Genomic DNA, 20,494 nt, shown 5'->3' with positions numbered 1-20,494 from the left:
CGACCAGTGGCGATGCTGCTGCTGACTCCGCCTTCAGCCAGCTAGTGTTTTTTTTTGTTTTGTTTTTTAAGATATCTATGGCACACTTTACCAAATCATTTGTACACATCCTATTTTCTCTAAACAACTACCCCAAGCTCTTTGCTTTTCAAGAGGAGTACTTGAGGAAAAAAAATAAATAATGAGGGGTAAAATGCTAGGCTTGGAAATAAGAGGACATCCAGATGGGGGCTTACAAATGGGAGACTCCATAATCACAAGTACAAGTGAAAAGGCCTTTTAGTATTTTCCTGACTGCGCCCTTGAGAGGACAACTGGCAACAAGGAAGGGTTTTACTGAGAGGGTGAGAAAAGAAATGCAGAGAACTATGGTGCCAATATCACCTCCAGGTGACAGATGGTGTGAAGAGACTCAAGAATTTAAGCTTGGCAGTTCCTGTGAAGTGGCCTGGAAAACGACCACCTTAGACCTGAGAAACCAGTGCTTCAACTTGTAAAGTTTTGATGGGAACTTTCTCCGGTTCTTTTGTCTTTAATGCTCGCTCTACTAATAACAACAACCAGGAGACTGCAAATTCTCAGTTGAACTATTTACTGGATGCTAGAAAGATCAAGTACACAGCTGTTTATCCTTTTCTGCTGAATGCGGAAGAAGGTCTAATCTGTCTAAAATAGTTTCTACTCTTATGATATCTTACCCATGTGATGATGTTTGACCTGATATTTTTTGACCAGAAAGGTGTTGCCAGAGTACAGATAGGAAAATGCGACACAACGGCCTAGCTCAAGTCACCTATTTAATCATTAAGAGGCCTAATCTAACATTTTCAAAAATGGATGAATTTATTTACCTTCCTCTAACCTTGGCCTTACCAGAAGTCTGTTTATCTGTCACATGAAAAACGTTTTCATCTTAACCAACACTTGGATTCATCTTGTAACAGAAAGGTCCTGAATTGCATCACACTGATGATGAACAATAGTTTTCTCTAATTCACTGTAAAGGCCCCTTGAATCTTCCTGAAGAGTCTTTTCAGCCAACCGTCTTTAGACTTCACTTTTATGGGAATCTGCGTCTCATCCTGCGATTGTGTCTCTTCAGCGAACGTCTGGTCTGATGACAACGCCGTAGCTTCTCCATCAATCCCTGTGTGGCTTCTATTAAAAAAAGAGTGCTGCAAAAGCTCCACAGGTTTACTCCGGAGATCGGGGTCCAGTTGTAGCATCTTTGTGACAAGCTTTATAAAAAAACCCTGATTGCTCTTTTCTCCCGTTTTCTGAACCACCTCAATGTCCTCAAGAATGTCCTCAAGAGATTTGCGATTTAAGAGTCTCACTTCTCCAGACTTGTAGCCCATCTCTTCCGGTGTCTTAAATTTCCAGCCTCGTGCACCGGTCTTCTCTCTTTTGAAGAAAGCACATGTTCGTAGTCCTCGGTCCAGTATGGACTTGGATGGCTGGCCCTGAGTTTCAATCATGTAAGACAAGGTTTCGTAGTCAGATTCTCCCGGGTAAAGATGGAAGCCTGCAGCCAGCTTCACTGCCATGATACCAAGAGACCACATGTCAATGGCCTCAGTGAGGGGAAGACCCAGTATGACTTCTGGAGCCCTGTACCATGAAGTCTGGACATAGTCACCGGGTTTCACATCAAGCACGTTTTTAGCCAATCCAAAATCAATCAGCTTAAAGTTTAGCGGCTGCTGACGTCGGTCCACCACCATGACGTTGTCGGTTTTGATGTCCGTATGCACAATTCTAATCTCACTCAAATGTAGCAGCGCTGTGGTCATCTGGTACAAAATTGGACTAATTTGACAGATGGAAAGAGTGGGGAGATTGCGCTCTTGCTGGAAATGATTCAGGGTCTGGTCAAGAAGTTCAAAGTTTAAGCAGATGAGGTATTTGTCAAAGAAGAAGTCATTCCAGCGGACAATGTGACACCGGTCTGGGTTCAGACGCCCGAGTTGTTTCAGAATCGCAATTTCCTTCCTTGCCTGGTGCATGATTGTAGGATGATTCTTGATCACTTTGATGGCCGACATCTTGCCAGTTTCTGTACAACGGCATTTGACAACTAGTCCAAAGCTGCCCTCGCCGAGAAAATCTTCCACTTTGTAGGACTGGCCAAGTGTGCTGCCTTTGTAAATCAGGAATCGGTCTGTATGGAAGACAGAGTGAGACAGTGTGAACTAAAATAGTCAACAATACAACTTTATGAGTAAGATTGACATGAACGTACCAGACTTATTCAATGACATGCTGATGGTCAGTTTTCAGATACATTTTAAGTGAGAAGTCTTACCGACACAGCACAGGGCTGAATTGCCTTCCCTGTCACTCAAAGATATCAAAGACATTAAAGCCGACAAAGGGACATGGAGTCAGTCTTTGTATGAACTGTGTTTTGAATGGTCATGTTCAGTTTTCTAGAAAGCCTTGTTGTTGTTGTCAGTTACTGCAGCTACACGATATGAACTATACTGAAAATTCCAATGAATGACTACATAATATATTTTATACGTGGAATACAATCGCGGGTGATAAAAACTAGATGGGAAAATTTGTGCCGTGGTGGTTCATGATTGAAGGGTTTGTGTCTATTAATGGACAAGCTAGCCATCGAACCCTCGTTGCGACCACATCTCTGTCGATAAATAAATAACTAAATAAATAGTTTTTAAAAATATATATAAAAAAATAACGCATACACATTATTGAATTTCTCGTGCAATGAAAAACGGACATTTTTCATCAATTTTTAACTCCCCTATGATGTAAGTACTGCAGGCAAAATCAGTTACGTAAATGATTTTTATAAATAGTATTTACTGTTGTTACTTCCAAGTCTGTCTGCAGACCTTTGGGCCTTCTTGAGTGACACATTCACCCCACTCTGTCACAAAGCATGTGATGTTTTCTAATTACTCTGAAAAATGACTGAACTCGTCTCCATCCGAGTGTGTCACTGACTATGCTAGCACCGGCTCCTCCAACATAGATCACTCTAATTGGCACCAATGGCTTTAATATATGCCTGTGTGGCGCCTTCATGGATCAACGGTGTTGCCTCTTGCAAATCAATACAAGGACGGGATGCTGGAATTGAACGTGTTGCATTTCATAACCATCACAGCGGTTTTAGTAGTGTACCGTTGATCGTTTTGTGAAGCATTACCGAGTGAGTGGTAATTGGACTAACGTGGCTCTAAAATGGTGAAACGCACTGAAATCCGGCTTGTTGGCCACATTTATGTTGATGGCTGCTTATATTTATTGATATTCCAACAGTCTATGAAGTGTGAAATAACGAAGGTGCATTGACAAAAGATGGCACTGGTGCCTAATCAATAATATGTCTTTATTTTCCCATATGTGCGTGTGGCACATGTTGAAAAGTTGCATTTGCGTAACGGTAAAGTTTTATATAGCAGATTCCTTCTCTTTACACTTGTACTGTATGACCATTAAATATAACATATAACTTAAAACAGTTCATGTACAGTTATTTTGACCCTTTAAGATAACAAGTGAGGTCACTGTGACCTCATACACATCTGCCATCGTTCAAGATCTCATTTTTGATTAGCACACCATTTCACACAGTTGTCTGATATCATCACATGACAAAATGATTATAAAATGAAAGATGAAATTCTATTTGACATCCCTTGTCTTCTGTAAAAATGTTTCGCACATTAGCTACTTCAATTGGATTTGTAGGGCTGCCCCATATTATAAGTATGCCTATCTTTTCTGATTTTTTTGTTATTTTTTCCTCACAGTACCAATTCATCTTTGTTTCTATAGTGTCTAAGATTAAAGGGGAATGAAAAAAAAAAACAATCTGTATTGCACATCAGGGGACATAGATCATCTCCACTGGTGGCAGTGTGATCGTTTCGCTAGGAAACATCCTCCCCCTGCATCTCCTCCGTTCTGCTTTTTCGTTCAAATGTCCTTTTGATGAAGCAGCTGAACAGGAGGCTTTGATTTCAGCTTCTCATTTTGGACCGCGAAATCTCTGTTGACCATGACCGTGGGGTACAGTGTTGAGATTATTTACCTGATATTGGATGAGAGGCGTTTCTACCAATTGGTTCAGCTCGGTTTACAGTAGTTTCGAGCCCTGACAAGTAAATAATGTGACATCATAGAAGTGTAAACCAGTGGCAATAGCACTATCATTTTGTGTACGTTCTTTGTCACAAAAAAAATAAAAAACTGGAGAGATGGGGCTTCTTGAATCAATTGGTACCAAGTCACACTTGTATTCCAATCTGAACCTTGTATGCCATTTTCTCTTGCCTGTCTTTGTTTTGAAATAAATAGCATTTCTTGAAGACCCTCCTTGGCCCTATCATTACATTGAAGAGGAGCCACTGCTCACAAGTTGTATTCAAAAGCAAAGTGTGTGTGTATATATAAGAATGTATGCATACCTATCACATTTAATTAGGTAAATTGTCAATCGTCTTCAAGTTTGGGCCTTGGTTTTAATTTGTTAGTGCCGCCCGGGTGGATATAACTACTATCTTGTGTCTTCTCACTTAATCTTGACGGATCCAGTTTCTCTTAAAACAGAAGCACCAACGGGCGTATTAATCATGGCTAATTGAAGACCCCGCTGGGAGTAAATGAGCCTTAATCTGACAGCTCAGTGCGTACCATTAGCACTGGAGGGTGAGAGGCATGTGGATGGCATAGTTAGGGTTGGGCTTATAGAAGCAGTATTTAGTGTACAGTATAGTCCATTGTTTGTTTCTTATTGTTTAACAAATACATTTCTCATTTCTGATGACAGGGTGGACATGTTTGGCTAAGCTTAGCATTTAATTAGCATATGGCGGGCCTTCATTGAGCAACATGATTCAGTTAGCAAACTGACCTACTGTTTAACAAATATATTTCTCCAAAACGATGACAGGGTGGACATTTTTGTCTAAGTTTAGCATTTAATGAGCATATGGCAGGCCTTCATTTAGCAACATGATTCAGTTAGCAAACTGACGTACAGTTTAATATATTTATAATTTCCAATGACAGGGTAGATATTTTGAAGCTAAGCTGTTTAACAAATTTACTGTTTAACAAATAGATTTAATTTTTTCATAGCTGGACACTTCCGTGAATCGGCAAGTCTCGTCTTTGATGCTCCTCACTTGTGCACAATGACACGAAGCCTCGGATAAACATATGGACTGAGCAGCACCAACTGAAGCACGTTTCCGTCCGTTGATTGAGGTGAGTACATATGGTCCCTCTCTTTCCGTGTATTTTAGCAAGCCTTTGTGTCATAAAGCATTCCCCGAATATGTGGAAGCACATGCCGAAAGGTGGGCATCACCATCGACAGGAACTGATGATTACCGGAAGTAGCCAGCTCTGCTAATTTCTGATGACAGGGTGGACATTTTTGGCGAAGCTTAGCATTCAATGAGCATGTCGTTTAGCAACGTATTTCAGTTGACACACTGTTTAACAAATATATTTCCAATTTTCGATGACAGGGTGGACACTTTTGGCGAATCTTAATATTTAATGAGCACATGTTGGACCTTCATTCAGAAACATAATACAGTAATCGAACTGATGTAGTAACTGGTTAACAAATATTTCTAATTTCTGATGACAGAGTGGACAATTTTAATAAGTGCATGGTGGACATTCATTTAGCAACATACTGTATTTGCATTCACAAGATTCTTCCCAAATTGACTCCCTGTTTAGATCATGCTGATCCTATTTGAAATAAGCTTGTTGCATAATGCTTTAGGATTGTTTTTGCTGAAACACAATTCTCAAATATACCACAAAAATGAAACTCTAGGAAAGCTCTACTCCTTTGAGTATTTCACCCGATTAGATTCAAACACTTGATTGGATGTCATCTAATTTAGACTCCCTGGATACTTCGCTCTGACTCTCCAGAGAAATGTTGCTGTTTTCCCAGATAAGACCTGAAAACTGAATTCCAATAGTAATATCTGCCTTTTTTTGTATGCATTGTTAGAAGCGTGTAACCCAGACTGACTTTCATCCCATTTGACAGATAAGCTCTGAATCTTTATTTCGCCTCTCAGATGAGTTCTGTGCCTGTTCAAGAAAGTGGAAAAATAGACAGTAAAGCCAGAAGGCAAGCGTGGACTCAAACATAAAGATTGTATGCATTTCAATTTCGTTACTTTTGGAAAAAAAAGGTTACAGGAGAGATAATGTGAAGTGTAAAAATAAAATGTAGTTTATGAGCAGCTGCACATTTGAGTCAACAATGTGGAAAAGTGATAGAAATTTAAAGCAGCAAAGTCCTACCGATCAATTGTTCACACATTCCTTTAACACCTTCCACCCATTTTTTTTTTTTTTTTTTGGTGATGTTTGAATTGCAGTCAGGACAATAATAATGATAATCCAGAACCCTATTTAAATCCAACCAGAGCAGGCAATTGGTTTGAACAACTGCTTGTACATGATACACTCTCATAAATAACATGCACAACACGAATAAATAATCACCAACACGACAAATCACAATAAATCACGAGCCACAGAGTGTAGTTTACATTGTGGTAAATCAATCCAAGCATTGCTTGCGTTTCGGCTATTAACTCCCATTGTTACATCTTTTTCCACAATACACTTCAGTAATAATGTCCATCAGAAAAAAACAGATGAAACTTTTGGTTTTATTATTGAAATTAATGATTGAAATCAAAGCAGGTGAAACACAATTGCAATTTTATTTATTTATCATAGTGGCAAATACTGTCCCGCTCCAGTCCAGATGGTGGAGGCAATGCACAATATTACGATCCCCTGTCCATCACACATACACACACAGGCAAAACATGTTGAGCATTGCCTGACACTCCATATTGCCAAAGCAAGCAGTTTCCCCTCAATGAATCTGGATTGTAGCAATAAACCATAATGAGCTACGTTGCAAATTGGAAGGCAGTGGGTGTAACTGCGCTGAAAACGAGCAGCACGCGTGGATCTCGCTAATCCCTGTTGTGATTATCACCCTTGCCTTTTGTCTTTTCCAGTCTTCACTGTGTGCGTGCGTGTGTTTTCATGCTAATCCGTGCAAGCGTTGAACTTCAAATTTGAATATTTCATTTCTTTGAAAATGTCATTGCAACCATTTTTTTTCACGTATGTGTCGTAGGTTTTGTTGTTGTTTTCCTCTTGAATAGTATGTTCTCACATTGAGGGACGTTAACTCGCTATCGCTTGTCTTCAATGTAGTATAAAGGACATTGATTTAAGCAAATAGCTGATTTTTACTCTTATTGTGTGATTTTTGAGAGACTAATGCTATTAGCAAAAAAAAAAAAATCACAGTTGAAAGCACCTCTATTGACAAAACAGATTGACATAGCTGCTTATTCACGATTAATTTTAAAACTTATTTCAATCTCCAGAACATATGCAGCCATATGGCTCTGCATGGCGACAGTGGAGGCCTCAATATTAGTCGCACTTCACAGATGATAAACAATATCCTTTTCTATTCAGTTTTCTTATCTGTGTATTTGATCCGTTATTTAAATGTCTGTTGCTTATCTGTTTCAAAACTGCCATAAAGATGCTAACCATTAGCATGCCTATGGCATTTACCATTATATGTTAGCATTGACATTAAGCTAGCAAAGTAGAGTCAACACATTGAGGTTATTTTAAATAGACAATGTGTCATTGTCTTTATTTCATGCTAGTTTGACATATAAGTCTGAATGGGAGTTGCAATAAACGGCTTGACATCTATTTGTAGTTGTCAAACTAATGTTAGGTGTGAAGTGAGTTGAGTTTGACATCATAGAGCGCTCGTCTCAGCAAGAGCACTATGATTTTTGCTGTCCTGGTGTGAATTCGGAGAAACTCATGCTATCAGCATTAGTTTACGAAAAACCATCAGTTAAAAGTTTGAGCTATTAATTTTATCTCACTTTTTGGTTCAGAAATGTCAGACTTGTACATGAAAGTACAGACAGAAAAGCAATGATGTAGGGATTTTGTGAAAATTGATGTCACTCACAAAACACTTTTTGGAAGTATTGGGCTTTATTAAAATGCTGAAACCATTGACAGAAAAGTAATGACAAGCCCATCCAATCAAATTGCTCTGACACTGACATTACACTTATGCTTAGCGAATGTATCGAGACGGCGACAATTAGCATTCACATTCTTCTTTTGCTTCTCCATGACCTCACTGACCTGCTTGGTGTCAATTAGATGACAACATGTTGCTGGATTGGAAGCTTCTCAGTTCGCTTCAGCGACTGATTGGGATTGACTGGCTATCCTGCCACCCATCTTCTTACTGTTAATTGTCTTACTCTAATCCTTCTCAAGTCAGTAGTAACCCTCACTGAAGGCGACTCGACTGTTTGGCGCGGGCTCAGCCTGCCGCGCCAGGAAAACTGCTGCCAAAACGAGAGCTGTTGGTACATTAACGGACGTGATGTGGGGATGCACAAACACTTTGTTGTCACACTTAGCGTGGGAGGATGTTTGTCAACAGGAAGTTAACGGCAGCCGCAGTGTATTAACAGAATTTATTTTGGCGTGCGGTGTTATGTTACGTCAGCTGCTTGGCAAATTCAACTCGCTTGTGGACGCTGCTTTCTGGCAGGGATTTGGCACACTGGAAAAGAAAATTTCATTTTATTTTATTTTATTATGACAGGCAGCTGTAGCGTTTAAAAAAATACACAAGGTAGCTGTGAGATTAAATAAAATTAAGTTTGACATTGAGACAAAAAATATAATAATAATAATAATATAGAAAAATATAGTATATAATTGGTATTAAAAAACTGTTAAGTTTACATAAATAAATGAATGCTAACATTTTTCTTCTGTATTCTTGGCAAGTGACAGTGGCTCATGACTTGTGAGCTATTTTTAGAACAGATCTGGACTAATGTTGTCCTTGGGTCTAACTAGTATCCACTGGCACCATTTATTATTATTATTATTATTATTATTATTATTCACATTTATTTATTTATTTATTTATTTATTTATTTATATATTTATTTATTTATCCATCCATCCATACATCCATTTTCTTGACTGTTTATTCCTCACAAGGGTCACGGGGGGTGCTGGAGCCTATCTCAGCTTGTTTTGGGCAGTAGGCGGGATACACCCTGGACTGGTTGCGAGCCAATCGCATTTATTTATTTATTTATTTATTTATTTATTTATTTATATATTGGACATATACAGTAATAGGAGCAAAAAGAAATATTTTGTAATGCAAGCTTAAGGAAATAAACAAATCTGAAGTTATGGTAGGCAACATATGGACAAAGGAAGTTGGGGCAAAAGTCAGCCCTTCAAAATAAAAGTAAGCTATACTTTGTACATAAATCAGGAGAACATTTCTTCAGGGGAAAAATGATGACGAGGACAGAGCGTGACACTGTATGCATAACATAACTGCAAAAGAGGGTCATTGTTTGATGACAGGAAGGTTCACAATTCCCATGAATTGATTATCTTTATTTGATGGTAGAGGTTGACAAACCACAAAGAGCCGTAGATAAGCCAGTGACTCTTAATTATCACGTAGGTAATCTAATTGTATTGCAGGGCCTGTCCTTCTTACACATCATTTTGCGCAAACATAACACGACGCCATATGCTCCGGTTGGATCTGTCAACTCCCATTCGGGAGATTCGAGCCACCCGGCGTCCTCTTTACTGTCCATTTGTGTCAAGTTTGTCCCCTCTCAGTAGTAAAGTGGAACAAATGTTAAGGCTAATTGATCCTGCTTGGGAAGTGACTGTGCCTGAGACTGCAGTCACGAGAATTACAAAAACTACAAGGACAGAACTGACGCCTGAATAAAAGGCTGGCGAAACGAGCAGGCAAGGACTGTTTAATCGCTTTTATTTTTCGCATGGCTGTGCGTCTGCTCATGCACATTTTAACATCAGACATTGCACTAGAAGACGGCGTGATGGCTGATGGGATGGAATAGTCAGACTGGAAGTTTGAGTAAAGGCACGTTCATGCTCACAAGATGTGTGAGAATCGATTTAGATGGTCTCAATGTCAGTGCTGGTGTACTTTCACTTTCTTCTAACTTGTAAGTCAGGTGACTTGTATCTCAAGGCAGCTGTTCCTTTAATTGGATAATGGTGATACCTGGATTGGTTCATCACACCCTTGTGATCTTTGCCATTCAGTTCTGTTGACTTAACAAAACTGATTTTTTCTTTTTCTTTTTTTTGTCTTATTTCATCTGGTATGAAGGGGAGACCGAGACTAGTTGTATCACTTTGTATATTTTTTATAGATTTCTTAAAATCAATACACCATACTGTATATAAACAAAACGTATACCAGATGAAAGACCAAATTCTTAGGTATATATTCATTATAGGTAATTTTCATACTTTGTGTCAGTGCAGAGTTATAAGCCATCAAATAGAGGGAGTGAACCAAATGGGTAGGTTGTCACACAAATGGGGTAAGATGTCACACTGGATTTTGCAATCCATTGATCTTGAAAATTTACCATAAGTCATACAGAAAACTTTAACATAAAATATTATGAAACTATTGAAGTCCTTAGGAACTGCTGGCATGTAGTCGGCAGGTGATAGCTCTCAGCCTCAAATGCCTATTTTGCACCCCTTAAACTGGAAATTTTAGATTAAATTGAATTAAAAAAAAAATAAAAAATAAGCATTTAGGTTAATGGCTGGATGGTTCATCATGAAACTTAAACCAGTCCTGGCACGTGGGTATACTGTAGTTCCGACAACTGGAAAATCCATTATTAAACAATGAAACAAAACCTGGCAAACTAATTTCCTCACTCTTCAGGCTTATCATCTGAAGAACAATTCTGGCGTACGAAAACATAGTTACCGGAGGTGCAAATTTTGCATGCGTGACAACAAACCCCAAAATGACTGAGACAACTTTCCCCAAACTATCATGTTGGCTAATACTTGCTCAAGTTTATAGGTATCTTAAAACAGAGCAGTGACTGAGGCATGACAAGATGCTTGAATCTCTCCTCTAACGAGTTCACATGATTTGCTGCTAGAATTTGTCTGTTTCAAAATATATGAAAAATGTTACGTTGGGTTGTGCAAAACAGATAACTTGCACTCATCTCAGCTCACAATGTGCTATTCTCTTCTCAGACAGTACAAAACCCCTGACTATTTATACAAAGAAAACTAGTATTCCACTTTTTTCGTTGCGCGCTCTGGAGAAGAAAATTGCAATGTGACAACTTAGCCATGATACAACTAGCCCCATTTGTTAACTTGTTACCAAAGGTAACAATGTCGTCGCCGTTGCACTTTCCCTTTCATCTGTTGCGCATGATGACAATTTCAACTTGTGGCGCCGCTTGAAAACATTTTTTTTGTTGTGCCTCTTAATGGAATATTCCATTAGGAAGTCAAAGTGTTTTTGTAGCGACACTCTGCATGCGCACTGGGAGGTGGTGATGAATCAAAATCAAACTATGCTAATAAATGTGTTTCCTGCTGCACCCCGCGTGTCTCATCAGGTTTTTTTGTTTTGTTTTTTTTCCACGAGACAATTTGTCTGCGGTGGAAGCAGAGAAGGTGGGAGGTGTGTTTTTTTTTTTTCCCTTTCCCTTTGTCTGCTTGTGTGTCCATGCTCACATTTTTTGTCACTTTATACCCCCCCCCCCCCCCCCCCCCCACTTAATAATCCTTTTCATCTCTATCCAAGGTCATAGCACGTTCATTCAAATATATTCAGATAGCTGGCGACCAGTCGATTATTAGCCCAGAATTTGAGGACTGCATATTCCTGGTAGGGTGAAATTGATTCCGGTTGCCTGTTCTGCATGGACACGGTTTAACGCGGTAAACATGATTCCCCGTCTAAGCCGAGCACACGCTCGCTCTGTTGAACAAAACAGCTGCACAGCTGCTGTTCAGATGTTTTTTTTTATTCAACCCGTAGAAGGTTTTTAGTCATAATAGAAATCATAAATCTGAAGATTTTGGTCCCATTATGTGGTAGGCCTTGGGTGTTTTGCATTTTTTCATTATCGTTATTTATTTATTTTTTATTTCGTTTTGACTTTAGTTTATTAAATTCAGTTATTGTGAATTGCCATAAAATATTGTGAATAACATGAACTCATGTATAACACGTCCCCTTCTTTTCTCTGTACTTGTACAGTCCCCTGTTTTGCTAGTATCCTTTATTGTCAGGGTGAATAATATGAATGAACAAAGATTTAAAATATATCGTTAAAATGTTAATGATTTTAAATCCAGACTCTTTCCCCATACCTACGATTAAGGTCTTTATAATAATAATGTCTAATAATGTTTTTGAAAATCTTGTTCTTGGACTGCAGCCGCTTCGCTCATTTTAGGAATCTATTTTTTGTTATTTCTTTACTCTACTTTTAAATCTATATAACTCTGTAACTGCTTTTAAATGTACTTTTCATTACAGTATGTGAAGCATATTGAGTTAGGTTGTGTATGAAATGTGCCATAAATCAGTGATAATGCTCATTTATTTATTTTTACAGCGTTTAAGTACTGATAAACGTCTAAACAATATGAAAATTGTCTTTTTCTTATTAAGCCGCTGGTATAATATATAATAGATTTTTCTAAATTGAGTAATTTCGACTATTGGTTTTTATTTTTTTAGTCATTTGTAAATAGCACGTTTTGAACATTTTTACTTGCACAACTTTTGGGGATTTACAGTAATCTCAGTGCAACATTTTGAAAACTTTATCATTTTTAACTTCCGCATTTCTTGGTAGATTTACTGTAGTCTAACCTCAACATTCTGGCAGCTTTATCATTTTTAACTTGCACAACTTTTGGGGGCTTTACAGTAGTCTATGTGCAACATTCTAGCAGCTTAATCATTTTTAACTTGCACAACTTTTGGGGGCTTTACGGTAGTCTATGTGCAACATTCTAGCAGCTTAATCATTTTTAACTTGCACAACTTTTGGGGGCTTTACGGTAGTCTATGTGCAACATTCTAGCAGCTTAATCATTTTTAACTTGTGCAACTGTTGTGGGGTTTAAAGTAGTCTGTGTGCAACATTTTTTATGATATTTATGTGTAAACAGGAAATACACAGATCAACAACAGATAACAACGGGCAGGCTCCGGAGCACTCGGGTTAAAAAAAAAAAAACTAAACAAAAAACACCTTCCCTCTGATCACGTACATTGTATCTCCTTCTACAGCCCATCAAATTGTTCATTTTGAGCAACGATTGTAACTTCTCTTTTTGACATCATTCTTCTCAATACCTCGTGTTTACACTTTTTAATGGTAGCTTTATTTTTATGTGCACAACTGTGAGGCGATTTCCTTTTGTCCATAATAATTTGTACTTGGTCTCATACTGTTCTACAAATGACACATATTGCGTAAATTGGCCAAAATGCAAGATAATGATTTGTTGCTAGTCTAATCTCACCGAAAAACTATTTGGGGGTGTTGATAGTTGTTTCTTGACAGCCCATTGGAAGGATGTGTTGCAGCAGCAGTGAAAAGTTCCTGTTTTTCAACATTACTTTCTTCTTATGGCACATTAATAATGATACGTTAGGATATGTGAGGAATGTGTTCAGACAAGCAAAAACATTGCACAGTTTCTTCCTTTCCATTTCAGTCCCACTGAGGTTTAGTTGGCTGGTGAGAGAAAAATATACATCTCAGCAATAGAACCATTACCTCACATTCGCTGTGCTCTGATGCAAAATTAATAGCGCAATATACAACATGCACCATAAAGAAATGTTCATACAGTTTCATTTTTCTGTCTGAATTGAAGGAAAATTGCTGCTTGCAGTCGCCAGCGTCTCGCCATTCATCTTCTGGCTTTGTTCAACAAAATTCATTCATATGTGTTGAGTGCTGCAGTGCTTTGTTTTGCACCGAAAGTCTTGTAAATCACTGGGACACACAGCATGCCGTCAGGAAATGACTTTCCAAAATATGGCAGTTCAAAATATACCAGTCCGCGCTCAATTTCCTGCTTGTATGACATTTCCCCCCCCCCCCCCCCCGTCATAAAATACTGGCCTGGTGTGTTCATAAAAGACCACATGCACACTTAATGATGTCAAGTTTACATTTCAAAGTATGGCGCATACTCATCCAGCTCAGTTCACATAAGTTCACCACATACAGTGACAATATCAGTGTTAGTGAATTATGTGCCTGTTGACACCAGCCTATACAAAATACATGTCAGTGTGTGTGTGTGCCGTATACTTATTTCTTACACCTGCTGCATGTATATTGAATTTTCTTGTCCAACTTGGCTCATTGGGTTCGGGTTAGGGTTAGCACATTTAGGGGTATATTCACTAAGAATGCGCTGCGTCCGGTAAATATTGCGAAATATTGCACCACAACTGCACCAGATTTACCACATTTGGGCCAAGAACATGGTTGTTATAGTACCAGTTGTGATAAAGATGACATTATCAGAAAGCGTGGTTGGACCAAGAGTACGTGTTTATAGGGCCATTAAGCTGTACAGAGCAGAGAGGACGACAACGGCGTCAATCATTCAGTACAAATTATTGGTGTGATAGTTTTTTAGAAATATATTTCCAGAGGTTGGTGTAGCCGTACTGTATGCATCTGGCACGTAAAACTGATCGTAAAATGCCTCCCCGCCATTGCCGATCAGCCCGGGTTACGTTGTGCTAAACCAACATTGAGGAATGTCCCCTTCCCTCTCTCTCTCTCTCTGTCTCTCTTCTTCTCTGCGTGAACAGCCAGAGAGCGACGGTGCACCGTGCCATGCACTGCTGCCATGATCCCGGGATCGAGGTTGCGGCAGGTTAATACATGCTTTCCATAAACGTTATTTGTGTCACTCAAACTCCGTGTGGCTATTTGCGCTGGCGTTAGGGAATTAGACGCTGCATATAAATGAGTCTCATTTGCATTGGGGTGGGCATATTTTGCGTCAAATGTATGCAAATCACCTAATTTACATACGCGCAAATAACGCCGGCGCACCGTGGTGCAATCTGGTTGGCAGAGCGCTTCGTGATGGATTGCCCCATCTGCACGTGTTTAGTGAATGAGGCGCTCCCTGATTGCTCCATTTTTACCGGTTAGCGCGGTGCAAAGGCGACGCAAACCTTTCGACTTGCGTTGGCACAAAAATCAGGATGCGCTGTCTATGTGTATATATAGTAGAACTTTATGATTTTGTTTTTTCTGTAGGAATTGTGTGTCAGTATAATGGTCAGTCTCAACTCCAGAGTCATCAACATGGCACAAAAAAAAAAACATCCATATGATGGTTCAAAAATGTATATATAAACCTTTGAGTAAAGCACTTTCTCTGTTCATGTGTTGATTTGCTGTGCAATCAATTTATCTCCCGGCCTGAATTTCGATTTCTCCCGCCATCTTTGACACTAGGCTGTGTATAACTCTTCTTAGTCTCCAATCTACTTGTCATTCTATGTAATCCTGTCTGTATAGATTGTGAATTCTAGTAATGGCGTGCGTGTATCATTGGTATGCAGAGCACAAGTAGCGGATACGCAGTGGCGAGCAGAATAGACGTGTACAGTTTTTTCCCCCCCTAACCATTCTCTCTTCATTCTCTTGGTAATTGCTCACACTCTTCAGCCTCCTTATTCCTACAGTACTCGAGCACTTCATTTGAGTCCACTTTTTCATATTTCTTGTACCTGCCGGCCCATTTCCTACATCGCTTTTTACCCTCTGCATGCACTACGCCCATCTGTCTTTATCCACTCGGTCTCTGTTACCTTCCTCTCTCCATTTTCTTCTTCATTATCATTCTCCGCAGCCTCACCTCAGCGCTGCTCTTTTTGTCACCTGTAAGATTGGAGTGGAGGATAACCAAGATTCCATCACGGGCCTCATGAATAGGTTATGCAGATGTCAGCGACACCCCCTGCGCCTCATAAATACGCTGCTTATTACCTGCCTCGCGTGCCAAGCCCCAAACACATCGCGCTATACTTACGATATCTCCCAATCGACTCTTCTTTATACATGTACAGTATGACAGATAGCGATACAACAGTGGAAACTCCGAAGTTCAACTTTCCATTTGTTCTCATTTCAACGAAAAGACAAACTGAAACAGGAAATTGTCAATTTACAATATATTCTATACGACTCCACTACTCTAAACAAAACATTCAGATTAATATTGTGCTTGTTGAATATGGATTAAAAAGCACAACCGCCTGTTTTTGTCCATTTGAGGGGAGGCCATTTTGCCACTTGCTGTCGAATAAAATTGACATCACACTGCCGGGCGGGCTCAGCTTGCGAACGTCACATGACCAAACCCAGAAAACAGGTGAACTGTGATTGGTCCTTCAGCCCTGTGATGTCATTTTCAGTCGAAAATTTATATTCACTCTACAGTCGAGGACATATAATTGACATCAATTGGAATGCATCGGAAATATAAATAAACCCCACAAAAAAAATCTTCAGAAAACGCTGACACATTAAATATTACATGTAATGATATATTTTGCAGAGCCAATCAATGACATCATTGATTGATCAGGCAAATAAAGACATTATAGCCCATTACCGATTTTGTATAAAATGCTAAATATTGTTCAATCCCGTTCCAGCAGATCAGGTCGGTGTAAAGTCTAATAACTATATTTATATCTTTAAACAACATTGTGTGAGTTGTACTGACTGCATTAACAAGAACAACAAACAATTTATGGGAAACATCCATCTTTGTTGTTTACATGGGCCTCAAACTTTTGGATAATTCCGACTTCCCAGCTTTCTCGAATGCAGCATTAGATTGCCGAACACTGCGTTTGTTTATCGAGGAAAATACAACATTATTCTGTCTTAAACCAAATGCATCACATTTGTGAGTTTTTTTAGTTTTGCTCAATGCACAATGCTTCTTCCGTACTCCTTGTCATAATGTAGCCTACTGTTTTACTGATTCTGACTTCATGTGAGCCTTTTTTTTTTCTCAAGTTCTCTGGCTCTGAACCCCTTCGGACTGTCCCAAAGGGAGTAGTAACTTTGTGTCATTTTTTTGTTCTTTATAAAAGATCTATCTATCACGTCTGTGAAACTCAGTGCAACAACTTTGTTCTTCCTGCATCCCTCCAGCAGCAGTAGTTGTGGTAATACAGAGCTTATTGTAGGATTACATCTCTGCCTGCCCGGGCTTATGATGAGGCAGGTGATCTGAAGACCTCAGTGGAATTTCACCCTGATCAGTATAACATCCACTTAATCAGCTGTAATTGCAAACTGTGTCTGGATCAGGTGTTTTGTGTGACCCGGTGTTAAAGGGGAGCCTTGAGATGGTCAGCCACTACCTGAATTTGAAAACGCTTTTGCCTTGTAACAAGAGGTACGATTCCGTTCTGTGTGGAATTTTCATGTTCCCAGTTTTTCCCACAAATCAAACACCAACCGGGGTCTGGATGCAGATACAAGATCAGGGTTGAATGTCTTGCATTCTATAGGCTGCAAGCTATAGACTCAAGAACATAATGACTGGACTTCTTTCCGTCAGTACAGACATTTCACAAATCAGAAATTTTATTTGTCTTACTTTTTATTGTGATTTGTGAATGATATTCATCTAATATTCCAGTTTTAGTTGAAGCTCAAAGTATCGTGAGAAATGTAGTTTGAACATGAATTTCATGAATTATTAGGTGACTTGAGCGAGGCCATTGTGTCGCTGTGATCCGTCCTGGTATAGTGTCTTCCTATCTATCTGCACTCTGGCACACTTTTCTGGTTGAAAATCATCAAGTCACACTTGCAAGATAGTACAAAAGTAGAAACCATTTTGGACAGATTAGACCTTCTTCCGCATTGAGCAGAAAAAGCTCCAGAGCTGTGTACTCGATCTTGGCATCTATACTGAGAATATGCAGTATTTTGGTTGTTACTATTATTATAGTGAGCATTCATCAGAATTTTACAATTGGTGCAGGCTTGACCTTGTGGTCTTGCTCACTGTTTAATTTGCAAACAGCCCAGTTTTCAAAGGCCTGATCGCTGGTCGAAATGAGAGGTTTGTCAACACTGGCACAGTTCACTAGACGTCAGCATGAATAAAAATCACTTTGCGCATCAGCGATCGACTAACGTGCTATCGGTCGTGACTCCAGATGGCTGGACACCAAGACGCGGTTGGACTTGGCTTGGCGGACAGGTTTTCATTTAAACCCTGTTGACCACTGGCGAGATGGCCTGACCTTGCGCTACACTGCCGTGTCTGTGCCATCGCCCCATGGTTGGGTGGACTTGACGTCAAGGGGGGTGTCACTGCTTGCAAAGGAATAGTCTGATAGTCGGCTGAGCTTTTCAAATGACCTGCTGCTTGTCCCTATAGGAACAGCTGTCTCACAGATTGAGCAGCTGTAGATTCACATGAGGCGAAAGATGGAAGCTCATATCTAATTGTCGTGTTGTTGTTTTTCGTTCAGCTAAATAGAGCGAGTTTCTATTCAACACTTTATAATTGGTCAGAAACACACATTTTATATTATGAGATGACATGTCAAACAGTCAAAGGGAACACTACGTTTCCAGTGTTGAAATCCAAATTTGAGGTGCCAAAATTCGCTTGAATTGTCTCATCTCTTCACATGCAGAGATCTAAGACCTTTTGCACAAGAGTTACTGTCTAATCCCACATGCTTCACCGCTGATTCTAACCTACTTTTGGTTTCTACTTCAAAAAAGCTGTCTTCTGTCTTCACTCACTGGCCCCATTTGAGGTTCATATAAAGGATAGTGGGTGTGCGAGTGAATGTGTGTGTGTCGTCTTCCATTGTAGCAAATTATCTTCTTCATTAATTTTGACACACCAGGAAATTAGCCAGTTCTCTGCCGGGGGCTATACATCTAAATTAGAATGGTTGCGGTAATCTGGAGATTTCAAAGGCTGGGGATCGTAAGCCTATTCATGGCTCTCGTTATGAAAAAATAAAAAAAGGAGGCTGTGACATTTCTCAGTAATTTATCTCATTGAATGTTATCACCCAGTCATTCATGGTTGTTAAACATCTGGCGAGTGACATTGTGATGTCTCTGTTGCCACTTATTTTTAGTATCGCTCGTTTCTTCAACAAAAGAGGGATTTAATTAACGTGACCTGAGCTAGTGTGTTTCTGTATCATTCCTTGTCATCACTCGTCCAAGGGTACCTTTTTACAATCTTTCCGACCACACAAAATGGTGGATGTCAAGCAAAAGTCGTTTTCCTCTATTTGCCTTGACCTTATTAACTTGCTAAACTGTTTTGCACAATTTGCAATGTTTTTGTCATGTGAGTTGCGGAATTTGGACCCAAACGCAGGGAAAACAGTCTTTATATACAAAAAATACAAAGTAACAACAATGAGCAAGGGGTGGATTCAGATGGCCTAGACGAAAACACTTGACTGAGAGACTTGGATACAAAATAAAACTGACTAGACCAAATAAGACTAATACCTCCCCATAGAAACTGTATAGCAACTGCAAAATGAAAATGACTAATACGGAGGTAGAATTTTTAGAATGTTGTGATATTCTAAACATGGCAATAAAAAAATGAATGAACTCAACGTTTATTAGTTAAAAGCGGTCTCATATCACTCTGAAGAGCTTACGCGTCTTCCTCTATCCTCTATCTGTCATGGCTTCCCCTAGTTTAGCTTGTTTACCTTTGTGTTTTGGGGAGTTGGGGGTTGGGAAACGCCAGACTTCAACTTGGGGTGTCAGAGGATGTGCACTCGCATATTTGGCTGCCGGTCCGCCCACCCACAAGCCTGTCTTTGCGCTCGTCAACTCGGACACGAGAAAGCGCGGAGGAGGCGCAAGAGGTCAACAGCTGATATAACCGAGGACCGTGTACTCCGTTGCCTTTTGGGAGGTCTGGACTGGAGAGTGAAAGCTCGCCACGCTTCACTGCCTTGCAATACAGCTCGGACTCTGACTCGACACTCTGCTTGTGTATTGGAGTCTCTCTTAATTTATTTCTGGTTTCCCCGGCTTCAGACGCACTCGCAGACACTCCCGTCTCACTGCGATTTTTACGAGTCTTTAAAAGGTCGCCTGCAGAGCACGCTTTACTAGCGCTTTCTCCCACTTAGAAGAACAGTTCTCTTTCCTGGGCTCGTCTCGCCACTTCCTTTGACTTATGACAAATTGTGTTTGTTTTGACAGACTGGCTCAACACGTCAAGGGAGTTTAAATCAAAATAGGCCGGTATTGGGTAAATATTTGACATGGCTCAAGCGCCTCTCCACCTGCATGCATGTGCTAGCAATGTAGTTGTTATGTCTGGGGTCACGCCAGTGTTAAGTTTGAGTTCATGACCTGTTAATTTGGGTTCATGACCGTGAGGTCAAGTGTCTGTTTTGAACTGATGTAACCATCATCTGGTTTCAACTGGAAAAACGCTATGTGATGTTATGTGATGTCAGGACCTGTGTGATGTC

The 20,494-nt window shown here is 39.7% G+C and overlaps 1 protein-coding gene across 1 annotated transcript; it reads right to left on the bottom strand.

The window, feature by feature from the left end:
• Positions 1-575: 575 nt before the first annotated feature.
• LOC144010584 (homeodomain-interacting protein kinase 1-like) lies at positions 576-2,344 on the bottom strand. The gene is made up of 2 exons (XM_077510967.1): positions 2,243-2,344; positions 576-2,161 (listed from the first exon to the last, which is right to left on the bottom strand). Exons 1-2 carry the CDS (start codon positions 2,259-2,261, stop codon positions 990-992), a joined length of 1,191 nt encoding a protein of 396 aa, XP_077367093.1. The 5' UTR covers positions 2,262-2,344; the 3' UTR covers positions 576-989.
• Between the last annotated feature and the right edge of the window lie 18,150 nt (positions 2,345-20,494).

Source organism: Festucalex cinctus, chromosome 21 (assembly GCF_051991245.1).
Source record: "Festucalex cinctus isolate MCC-2025b chromosome 21, RoL_Fcin_1.0, whole genome shotgun sequence".
Lineage (NCBI taxonomy): Eukaryota > Metazoa > Chordata > Actinopteri > Syngnathiformes > Syngnathidae > Festucalex > Festucalex cinctus.
Note: the sequence above shows the minus strand (reverse complement) of the source record. Positions and strands in the feature narration are given on the sequence as shown.